Source organism: Pollachius pollachius (assembly GCF_949987615.1).
Source record: "Pollachius pollachius genome assembly, chromosome: 12".
NCBI classification, from domain to species: Eukaryota; Metazoa; Chordata; class Actinopteri; order Gadiformes; family Gadidae; genus Pollachius; species Pollachius pollachius.
In genome coordinates this window covers 2,839,560-2,851,344 of record NC_136945.1, presented here as the reverse complement: position 1 = coordinate 2,851,344, position 11,785 = coordinate 2,839,560, and the positions used below count along the sequence as shown (strand labels likewise).

The 11,785-nt window shown below is 44.7% G+C and overlaps 2 protein-coding genes across 3 annotated transcripts in view; both read left to right on the top strand.

The window, feature by feature from the left end:
- Positions 1 to 322: 322 nt before the first annotated feature.
- On the top strand, positions 323 to 7,688 carry bap1 (BRCA1 associated deubiquitinase 1). 2 transcript variants are annotated; one of them, XM_079747818.1, is made up of 17 exons: positions 323 to 469; positions 856 to 885; positions 1,001 to 1,055; positions 1,328 to 1,460; positions 2,182 to 2,301; positions 2,680 to 2,741; positions 2,869 to 3,011; positions 3,138 to 3,216; positions 3,299 to 3,422; positions 4,231 to 4,354; positions 4,886 to 5,040; positions 5,121 to 5,254; positions 5,438 to 5,901; positions 6,015 to 6,241; positions 6,388 to 6,480; positions 6,599 to 6,671; positions 6,922 to 7,688. In XM_079747818.1, the coding sequence occupies exons 1-17, from the start codon at positions 433 to 435 to the stop codon at positions 7,053 to 7,055; spliced, it is 2,187 nt and encodes a 728-aa protein (XP_079603944.1). In that variant the 5' UTR covers positions 323 to 432; the 3' UTR covers positions 7,056 to 7,688. The 2 variants fall into 2 exon arrangements, with proteins under 2 accessions (XP_079603944.1, XP_079603943.1); XM_079747817.1 differs by having other exon boundaries at positions 5,121 to 5,263.
- Positions 7,689 to 8,185: 497 nt separating this feature from the next.
- The window catches only part of bsnb (bassoon (presynaptic cytomatrix protein) b), a gene marked incomplete at both ends in the record, with an annotated part of 65,298 nt that continues 61,698 nt past the window's right edge, over positions 8,186 to 11,785 (top strand). The window contains one exon of the mRNA XM_079748039.1: positions 8,186 to 8,364. Coding sequence (XP_079604165.1) covers positions 8,186 to 8,364 — 179 coding nt within the window. The remainder of the gene's footprint in view (positions 8,365 to 11,785) is intronic.

The following is an 11,785-nucleotide window of genomic DNA, read 5'->3' as shown; positions in this document are numbered from 1 at the left end:
ATTTCACAGACATGCAAAGACTTTGAATATCTACGAGGCTAACAAACTGCCATAGCAACCTGCCCTTTTTCTGTCTTTTCACAATAATTGTACTACTGTACATATCCTGCACACTGTAAATACCACCTGTTTATATGAGATATTATATGCAGGATTTCTTATATGTATTCCATATTTGACTTTTTATATTTTTTGTATTTAATATTACACCGTTTTTTATATTACACTAAGAGAGAGAGAGAGAGAGAGAGAGAGATACTGTTATTACCATGGCACCGTCGTCGGCCTTCCAGTGATGACGTAGAATGTAGTCGCCCACGGTCTCTTTTGTGTTTATTTTTCAGTTCTCACCAGCTTATGATAACATTACCGATTCACATGCATGGCTTTGCATAGATCGTTTTTTTAGCTTTAGTGTGCAAGAATGCAAAGATGAACAAAGGCTGGCTGGAACTCGAGAGCGACCCGGGTAAGACGTGTTACGGGACATTATCAGGGGGATGGCTAAGTACGGCTAGCCTCCAGCTAGCTTCAGAGACCACTCGGGTTTATCAAAAATCATAATCCACCGCTATTACTTAACTTAAACAGAACTCCGAGGAGGCTTATACGTCTGTTTACATGTAGTAATATACAAATAACAGCCATCGCAAAAACAGTTTTATGTGGATGGTTATTGTCTTGCTGGCTATCAATGCACAGCCACTAAAGACAGGTTAAACACAGTGATGCTAGATTGATGTGGAAATGTATGGGGCCCATACGGAGTGATACTAATGAGCACATATTGTTCATTTTATTAAGGAAAGGAAAGATTACAATTAAAATGTTTGTATATTATTTGCTGTACTACAGGACTGTTTACTCTGCTGGTGGAAGACTTTGGTGAGTGTCAGATTTCTAATGTTTAAGCATACATACCGTTGCATATAATGATTAAATATTTATGGATCATTAAGTGGAGAGCAATACGATAATGAACCACTGTAATCTTATGCAGGGGTCAAAGGTGTCCAAGTAGAAGAAATATATGACCTACAAAGCAAGTGTCAAAGGTAACGTTGTGTTGTTTTGCTTGATCAAATGATTATATTATATATATTTTTTACATCTTTATTTGATATTAAAATGTTGTATATGTAAATGTACTGATTTGCTGCTGAAGGAAAAGGCTAAAGTTAGAATACAATTACAAGTAAGGAAAAAGCAGTGCATTGGATAGTAGTTTGACAGCTGCATACTTGCAAATCATAGTTGTTCTACTGCTATTGCTTTATTATATGATTTCATATAAGTCGTCAGCTCAGATTGTCTCCATTTCTTTCAGTCCTGTTTATGGCTTCATCTTCCTGTTTAAATGGATCGAGGAACGTCGATCCCGGAGGAAAGTTTCCACCTTAGTTGACGAAACCTCTGTCATTGATGAGGAAATTGTTAACGACATGTTTTTTGCACATCAGGTAAGAAAGCGCAGATAGATAACAACAAATAGTAGACAATTAACAGAAAAGTATGATTATATTTGAATGGCTGCTATAATACCGTAATACTGTAAGTGTGACTATATAGTACTATTGTATTACTTAGAATATCTTAAATATTGGTGTGATAGCCCTGGTTAATCTGAGAGCAAGGGTTAAACTGTTGGGGTTCTGTCTATAAATTGTCTCCAGGGATGGACCGGCCCTCAAAAAACGCCCTAGGAGGCAGTTTGATTGACTGCTAATGTTTGTGTGCCAAGCGCTCAATACCAAAATAAATTGTCTATTTCCTTCAGTATGAGTTCACTTACAGTTAATTTGTAATGGCTTCAGAACAGGCAGAATCTGGCGGCAGATGGTCCTCCTGGAATTACCTGCCGTTTGATTATTCTCCAGAACTAATAGATGGGCAGTCCGCCCCTGGTTGCATCAATTCATGTATTGCCCCTAAATGGAGCACAGTGCATATAATAATGGCAGACAATCTGTAGACTTTCAGTTGGATTAGCTGTATTTGTTTTGTATTGAAAACTAGGCAGTGTAAGGAGTGGTGGGAATGTTTTCAATGTCTACAAACAGAAGAATGAAAATGCTTGAGTTGTTGGCTCATTGTTTCCTGCCTCAGCCAACATGGCACCATGCTTCAGTTGTTTGTAAAGAATTTGGAACGGCCTGGTGTTTATGTTGTTTATTTGTTCAGCTGATACCAAACTCCTGCGCCACCCATGCATTGCTGAGCGTGCTTCTCAACTGCAGTGGTGTTGAGCTGGGCATCACACTCAGTCGGATGAAGGCTTTCACAAAGGGCTTTGGTCCAGAGGTAAGGCATGATCTCCTCCTAGCACACGTTCTTACTTATGTCGGTGGACAGATTCACATCCATTCTGATGAGATCCTGTTAAAGATAATTTGGCTCTAGGAAGTGGTCCGTTACCCTACAGCACTTGGACATAAAGAAATATATATAATTTCATTCAACATTCTTATCTATCCAAATGCTCTTATAGTTTACAGCTGATTGGGGTGAAAATGGACTTTAAACTGAAATGTAATTTGGACATTGATACAAGTTGTACTGAACATCCAACTGCTAAAGCCTTTCAACATGCTCCCTCGTCTGCTAACGAACAAGGCACATAAAGGATAACTGGTGTAATACAATGAGTTAAATTCATTAATACGATTTTCTTTACTTTAGAGTAAGGGCTATGCCATAGGAAATGCTCCAGAGCTCGCCAAAGCACACAACAGCCATGCAAGGTAGGTAGCAGTTAGTGCCTGCAAAGTTATGTGATAAAGCTGCAAGAAAAAAACGATTATTTAGCCCAGGCCCTAAGCACTGTAGAGGCAGCTCTTTGACAGATCTTGTTATCTTGTGTCTATGGAGACCGGAGCCAAGGCACTTGCCAGAGAAGCAGAATGGAATCAGCGCTGTGAGAACCATGGAGGCCTTCCACTTCGTGAGCTATGTTCCCATCAAGGACCGCCTCTTTGAGCTGGACGGACTCAAAGCCTACCCCATTGACCATGGTGAGACTCTACACCCGTCAATCAATGCAATAACTAAGCTGTCACACAACATAATGTTCAGTCAATTAAAGGAATGTCAGTTTGTACAAAGAGCCTCTGAGACGTTTTGTAAACCATCTAACGCAGGGCCTTGGGGCGAGGAGGAGGAATGGACGGACAAGGCTCGGAGGGTCATCATGGAGAGGATCGGCCTGGCAACTGCTGGGTAAGAACTGTTACTGTCCACTATTATTGTAAAAAATGCGGACTCCCATGTTTACATTGATAACCATTTGGTTCCATTCCAGTGAACCATACCACGACATCCGCTTCAACCTGATGGCTGTGGTACCGGACCGCAGGATCAAGTATGAATCAAAACTGGAAATCCTCAAGAGAAATCGACAGACCGTCCTGGAAGGACTCCAACAGGTTGGAAAACAATCACGACTGCCGCCATGAGTGTTAGCCATAGTAATATATTCAGATACTCAGTGTTTCTGATGCCCTGTGGAGTGTTGTTGCCTTTTAAATAAGGACAAATTAATGCAATCCTCCAGGCTCCAAACAGGCTGTTAAGGCCCTAACACACCAGATATCTAGCCGCCGTGAAGGCCGACTGTTGTGTGATGTTTTGACCAAAGATCTGCACTAAATACAGCGCAACTAGACTGCAGCCAACTAGCACGTACGTTCTGTGTCTGCCTGAGGGGAGTTTACTCACACTACCAGCAGGTGGCAGTAGTCTATTTGTCTTTCAAAAAGGGACACCGGAAGCCCTCGGACTCTGGATGTATTCAAACATGAAACAAAGCAGCGTTTGCCAACCATTTTACACCACACCCACTCAGACGGTTTTGTCATATAGCTATTTCTATCTATACTATTCTTCACAATATTCAACGCAACATTCAACACCTGATTCGAGGTTGGCAGGAAGACATTTCAAGCCTCTCTTCCATTGTATAGTTTCAATATTTCCTTTGGCTGAGATTTGGCATCTCAGCCAAATAACAATAAAAACACTTGGAATGGAAGTAAAGGCAGGAAGCAGCAACTTTATTAATTATACCAGCACGCAAGTGAAGGTGTAGCCCACAGGACATGCTGTTTGATTAAATTAAACAATGATGAGGGGAAGTACAATTCTCCATGTAAACTGATTCAATTGACATATCTTCACACTGGAGATGACTATTGTGTCCCGTGGATCCCTTAACGAGGGCTTCTTCTTCTGCAGTTAATACGGCTTACCCAGCCCGAGCTGGTCCAGGACAAGAAGCAGCAGGAGTCCTCTGCTGATGAAATCAAGAAGGAGGTGGACGCCGAGCCCGGGACCCCCCAGGGAGCCACGCAGACCCCAGGTGCGGCCGTCCTTGAGAGGGAGGAATAAGATCCATTTTAAGAGCAAATTAATTTAAATTTAAAATCTTGTTATGACATGTTGCTATGACCTTGCTATAAAGTTAAATGCACTTAATCTGCATAACCAAAAGTGTGGGACTATTTATTATTGATCAGGTTTATTTTGGTTAATGTCAGTGTAAGGATAATTAAGGTCAGTTTCAGGACAATCAAGGTCAGTGTAAGGATGATCAAGGTCAGGATAGAGATCATTAGGATTGTTAAAGTAAGGGTAATGATTTAGGCAGCCTATCGTTGCTTATTTGAATGCAACTTTAGAGCAACTGATCTAAATGCCTTTGTCCAACAAAACGCTTCTCATGGCATCCTGTTGATGTATTGGACATACGACTTTGTTTATGTCAAATGATAATTTGATCCCAAGCACACACCTTGAAAAGGGCTTGTTTACCAGAGCCCTTATCAATTGACGATGTGGTCACCTGTACATATCTATTTACATACATATCATGTCGTACCTCATGTTGCAGGCGATCAATCCCAGGCTACCTCCAATCCCTTAGGCAGTGCTAAATCTCTGGGTAAACCAGGAGGAGGTACCCGGGTAGTCACCAGTCCCACCCCCATCGTCCAACGCCTGCCTGCATTCCTTGATAACCACAACTACGCCAAGTCCCCCCTACAGGTATGGATATGGAGAATAGTGTCTCTAACGGGTGCACTCTTTGGTTCTTGTTCTAACATGTGAATTCCTGTGGTGGACAGGAAGAGGAGGACCTGGCTGCGGGAGTGGGTCGCACCAGGGTAGCCGCCGCACCACCGAAGCCTACGTACTCTGATGATGAGGACTATGAGGACGAAGAAGAAGAGGTTACTGGTGCTGCGGGAAAACCCAGCAGGTTAGCTGTGTAAGATTTGATTTGGTCAAAGTCTTCTACTGTACTTGGAAATAACTTGTCAATTTGTTTTTATGTATGGAGTACCCCAACAAATCACAGCGCAGCACTGGTTTTGAGTAGTGATTCTATTATAAGGGCTCCTACTGTAATCAGGTTGATTCTAGCGTTTGCTCTCCACTGAAGGTTCAGAAGGAAGGCCAGCCTGCGGACGCGGTCGGGCCGCGTGGGAGGGGGCCTGGAGAGCCAGATCGCGCTCAGCGTCCTGGCAGAGAAGCTGAAGAAGGAGGTCCAGCGGAAGGATGCCCTGAGCACGCCGCTGTCGGTGCGCACCGAGGGCCGCAACGGCGGCGTCAGCATCACGGCGGCGTCACAGCCGTCGCCCACGCCCAGCAATGAGAGCACGGACACGGCCTCGGAGATCGGCAGCGCCTTCAACTCGCCGCTGCGCTCGCCGGCGCGCTCCCAGGCGGCCACGCGGCCGTCCAGCCCGGTGGCGTCTCACCTCTCCCGCGTGCTGTTCGGGGAGGACGACCTGCTGCGGCTGGACCCCCGACACAACCGCGCCGTGCGCGAGCTCGGCCCCTCCATCTGCGTGGCGCTGCTCCACCTTCAGGAGGACGGGGTCATCTGTTCCCTCCCACCGTCGGGTGAGAGCGTAGAGCCCACCAGCTCATTAGCAACATGAGACGGTTTAAGAAGTCATGATGACACATCAATCTGTCCTCTTGTTCAACAGCTGATCTAGTGTGTGTCTTTACAGTGGACTCCTCTGCCAAAGGGCCCAAGCGGCCCTTCACACCCAAGAAGAAGATTAAAGAAGAGGAACAAGGAGAGGAGGCTGAAGGCAGTGCTGAGGGCCCGTCTGTACAGGTGAAGGAGGAGGAGGACTGCAAAGAAGGAATTGTGGGCAAGCCTAGCAAGGAAAAGATGAACCCTGCGGATGTGGTCGGAGTCCAGAAGCCACCTGGAGATAAATATTCTCCCAAGGTACTTTGCAGGGCTTCATGTTCCTCTGGGGGTCTGCCGGTCAACATTGTTTTTTGCACTTTTACACACTATTGGTCTATCATCATTGTTCTGGTATTATTGTTGTTGAGAAATGATGAACACAGGGCTACTGTCCTCTTGTACAGGAGCTGCTGGCTCTACTGAAGTGCGTGGAAGCTGATATTGCTAATTACGAAGTCTTCCTAAAGGAGGAAGTGGAAAAACGGAAGAAATACAAGGCAAGAATCCTTTTTCAGCAGCGGCCTTAAAAGCATTTATTTTGTAGACTTTTCTTCCTGAACGATCAAAATGCCAATCTTCGACGATCTAAACGCTTTACTTAATTTATTAACTTAGATTGATGACCAGAGGAGGACCCACAATTATGACGAGTTCATATGCACCTTCATATCAATGTTGGCACAAGAAGGTAAGTCCTAATAAACCGAGTTGATTCTACATCTCCTGTATCCATGTTCTCTGTGACTTGAGGTAACCCCACATCACTGACAGTAAGAACCCTAGCTGAAGACAGCAGCCGTTTGTGGAAATTATAGATCTCCTTTCGTGCGTGGGTTTCTTTTCCACCCACAAGCCATTACTTAGTATTACACAACGGCTGTACTGTTCAGTGAAGGTGTGAGAATGTATCAAGGTTTTAAAACGGCTGCGTTCCACAGGCATGCTGGCCAGCCTGGTGGAGCAGAACATCTCGGTGCGCCGCCGGCAGGGCGTGAGCATCGGCCGGCTGCACAAACAGAGGAAGCCGGACCGCAGGAAACGCTCACGACCGTACAAGGCTAAGCGGCAGTAATATATATATATAGATAACCACACACACACACACACACACACACACACTGTGGTGATCATCTCCTATAGATCATGAAGCATCAAGCAATCACAGCAGAGAAGAAGGAGGAAAAGAAATGTGTGCACTTCTGTAAAGGCTGTTTGTTGTATTTTAAGATGGCTTCCTATTCGTTACAAAACAGAATCATGCCGCCATTTATTTTATATGTATGTGTACATAATGCGTTACAATTTTAGGCCTCATGTCATACCTTTTGAGATCTGCCACTTCAGTTGAGAGGCCGGTAATTGTACCAGGCGAACATTGAATTGCAGAAATGCCTTCGATATTTCCTTTACAGAGGGAAGAGAGCGAATTCATTTTCCTTAAGGTCATTTGGTATTTTGTAATCATTGTCTCACAGTATAATTTATAAGGTATTGGAACCTCAGATCTGAACCGGCTCTTTTTGACTAGAAGGTGTATATTTCCCACTTGGGTCCTGTAAATGAATGATGAACTATCATCTTATTTTTGTACCTGACAGCGCTCCCCATGAGCGGTGGTTTATTGTGTGCATCTGTGTGTTTTGTACATATGTATCTGTCTGCCAGCTCAGCATCACTTGCACAGTGGGCCAGGTGGCTTTTGTCCTTACCAATTCATACTACAATAAACTGAAAGAAAATTTGCTCATTGTTCCTTTTTAATTATTATTAATATCGTTTTTATTTTTGCGGATTTTTTTATTTTTCTGTAGTTCCAGAACATTAAATTTGGTTAGGTATACTATATGTTCATAGGGTCTTTATTGAACATGTTTAAACTACCTAAATATTCAATATAATGTAGAATCATTAACTCGTTACATGAACAGGCAAAAATCCAATTGAGTGAAATGTGTGCTTGTGAACGCGCGCGTAATCAGGCGTGCTCCCGCCTCTTGCGTCAGCGCTCTCCCCCCCCCCCCCTCCGTTAACGCGCTCATGGCCCGTCAGCGCGCTCCCGCTCCGTCAGCGCGCCTGCTCCGTACGGGGTGCTGAATTGTAGGTGATGATGGCGGAAGGGGAACAGCGTCGAGTTTGATCGAGTTCTCTTCGCGGCTGAAGAACCATCCACACCCGCGCTTCACCGAGACGGACCGCTGAGCGATGGGGAACGAGGGCAGCGTGGAGGGCGAGGGGCCGGCGGTGCAGGGCGGCACGGCGGCCCCTGCACCGGGGGCTCCGGCTTCCGTTTCAGCACCACCGGCCCCTGGACAGCTCACCAAGCCCAGCAATGGTGCGCCAGCCGGAGGGACCGGGGCCGGACCCGGGCCGGGGATTAACAGGTAGTCACCGTGTAGGACGAGCACCGAGAAAAGAGCCGGTGTCACGTTACGGTCATAGTTAACGATTCGCGATGGAGCACATCGGGAAATTCGGTGGACGAGAAGACTTCAATGTGCGCTTAATTATTTATTTCAATATCCTTGTCAACACAATTCACTATCCGGTTGAACACCGATTTCTCGATCAAACGTCAGTGCCGTCGTGCCATGAGCAAGATATTGAATTAACATTTTTCGTAGCCTACGAAATGTAGCCTACAAGTTAGAGTCAACAATGCGTGAATATGGCCTTAAAGCGGTTAAATAGGCCAGGACGGAATCACACGCCCGCTCCTGGGGCTCTGGTGAGGCTGATGCATACATGTTGCCGGGAATAACATGGATATCGGATCACATGTCCAATAACATTTCCGTACGCGAGCTACCGTAGGTCGCTGCTCTACAAAGGGCTGAGCCTATGTAACATTTAGGATGGGACAGCCTAGCGCTTCACCTTGGATGCGTGTGGTGGCGATACTACGTGGTGTCCATTTTACGAGAATGGTGATAGCACCGTCTCATAATCGGCCCGATAATAACACAACCCAACGCAGTGACGAGCATTGTGATTCACCATCGTTCCCATCATGAAGCACTTGTAACCGGATGGGAGTGTTCCTCTTCCAGGATGACACCACGTCCCTGGAAGAGGAACACAGTCGTTACAGCTTTTGATGAACGACCGTACCTGTCGGTCTCATCCGATCAGAGACTAAACGGGCTATCTTTAGCCCCTAAACTTGTAGCAGGTCCCATCGATCCACACACCTTGAGGTGGTGACGCGATGTGGCCCATATCTCCCTCTCATATGTGGCCAGCCTGTTTGTCCACAATGTCTTTCTGCATTGTAAGCATGGATCCTTTGTATAGTAGTGTTGCTTACAATAATGGCCTAATAATAATACTAGTAATTACAATTACTATTAATATTATTATTATAATTACAGTTAGATGATAATAATTATTGTTATGAAGCTATATTTGAGGGGTTTCTAAAGCAAGGTTGCTATGAAAGGACCATTATAGAGTCTAGATGTTGTAGCTGATCTTCATAAATAATGGTGTAGTCTGTATTTGTCTCTGTAAGTTAAACCACAACCCATGGGAGTGGCTGAAATGTGTCACATTAGCGATGCAATTTATTGCAGTATTGGTAAGGGAAGGCTAGCAATTATTAAATTGGGACATTCAATTAAGTCTAGTCTAGGTCCCTAAATATAATTATAACATACATATACCTAATAACATGTTACAACAAGGGTACATTAATGAATACTTCATTAAGATTGGTTAATGCAGTAAAAAGCATTTACTAACAGTTAATTAACAGTAAATTTATGTCCGAGACAACATCTATTACTGTTAATTTAAACTAAGGTATTAATTTCTACATTATGAAAGGGTAAGGGTTAAAGTTGCAGTGTGAAGAATTTGGTTGCATCTTGCGGAACCGCTTTGCAGAAATCTTCATTCTTGCAGAGATTGGTTCCTCTGTACAAGTAAATGATGAAAGTGTCTTCTGCACTGCTGGTTTGTTTATGATAGAGAGCAGGTTGACAGAGCGGACACCGAGCAGGTCCTCATCAGTACCGGACACAACATGTGCACTGGTGCTGTCATTAATAACACTGAACTACACTGAATAACATGAACTAACACTACAAACTTTGGCCCATAATGAACATAGCGGGACACTCCCAAATGATCTACATCCCTTCACTTTAGTTTGCTTCTTGAAGCAACATAGCGATAGTGTTGACAATTTCTTTCTTACTATGTTGTTCTATGATTATTCAGTAAACAACCCTATAATCGTAATCTGAATAATCGTAGACTATGCAACGGCAATCTTAGTGAATAACCCTTTAACATGTAGGCAGATTCACAATACTATCACCCTAAGTGCATAAGTGAGAGTACTTGCAACATGCAAATATCCAGTAGACATTATATCCTGATATTGTGGTAGCTACTTACTCAAACCACGTTCAACACACATTGAAACCCCATTGTCGTTCCCTTTGAGGGTCTGCATTTGGACCACTAGTCCCTCCGGGTGTCAGAGCAGGCCTGGACCTGTCCCAGTCGGCCTACAGAGAGAGACGGTTGTTGAGGAGTTGGAATTGATTTGCTGGGCGTTCTTTGGGTTGGGTTCCAACAGTTTGGTGCTCACAGGAATGGCTGCATGTGTCTACCCTTCCAGAATACCATTAGACTGATAGGAATCAGGAATGCTGGTGACATCCAATTGTTTACAAAGTCCTTGAAACCATGCTATGTAGCATTGTCAGAGATGAGGGTGTGTGGTGTGCATTGGACTGTGAAGTATCTCTTTCATTATGTGATCACAGCAGGTGAAGTCATGTCTCGGAGAAGGTCGATTTCAAACCATCTGGAATATGAGTCCACAAGCACTTGGTAATGTTTGCTGTGCCAGTTGAAAATGTCTGCAGCCACGGTAGGCCATCAGAGGTCTGGAACGGGATGGAGCTGGAGAGGTTACGGTTGCTGATGAGATCTGGTGCTTTTGCACTCTGCACATGAGAGAAACTCCCCTGTGATGTCGTTTGACATTGTTGGCCAAAAGATGATGGTTGCTTGAGCAACTGAATGGCCTTTGTGATGGTGTACTTTCTGTGCAGAGACTGCACAGAAAGTGATGTGATGACTGAATGATGACTGTTTTGTGGCCTTTCATGATGATCCCATCCTCCATTGTCCGTTTGTCTCTGTAGGAAAAGACGAGACCGACCGCATGCTTGAGGAGGCTCTCAGTGATGGGCTTCCCTGGTTTAATAAGTGCACCGGGGGTTTGTAGAGTCTCTGCCTTCTGAGGTCCTCCAGGTGGGCGCTGGAGATTTTACCCTCCGACATGACTTTGAAAGCGTCATTTTCAGCAAGGCTATGGGATGCGTGTGTGTTTGGAGCTTGTGAGAGAGTGTCCACCAGAGACATGTATTTGGCCTTTTGTTAAACGATGTGATGTCACAACTTTGCAGCTGGAGGCGAGGTGTCAATGGGCTTCTTTGAGATTGCAACCAGAGGTTAGTTGTCAGTTTCTACCATTGTGGACTTTCAGAGACGTAGTCCTTCAATTTTGTGCAGGCAGGCACAACAGCCAGTATCTCCTTCTCTATTTGTGCATATCGTGTTTCCGTGTCGGTGAGACGAAAACGCTACTGGTCTGCAGTCTTGCATGCATGCAGCTCAAAGTCCATTACATGATGTATCAAAGGTAAGCGTGACCGGCCTTTTGACATTATAGTATGACCAAACTGGTGGGCTTGTCAAGCATGACTTGAGATGGTTGAATGCCTCCTGGTGCCGCTGGAACCAGCATCATGGAGTCTCCTTGTAGGTCAGTTATTTCAGTGGTGCTGC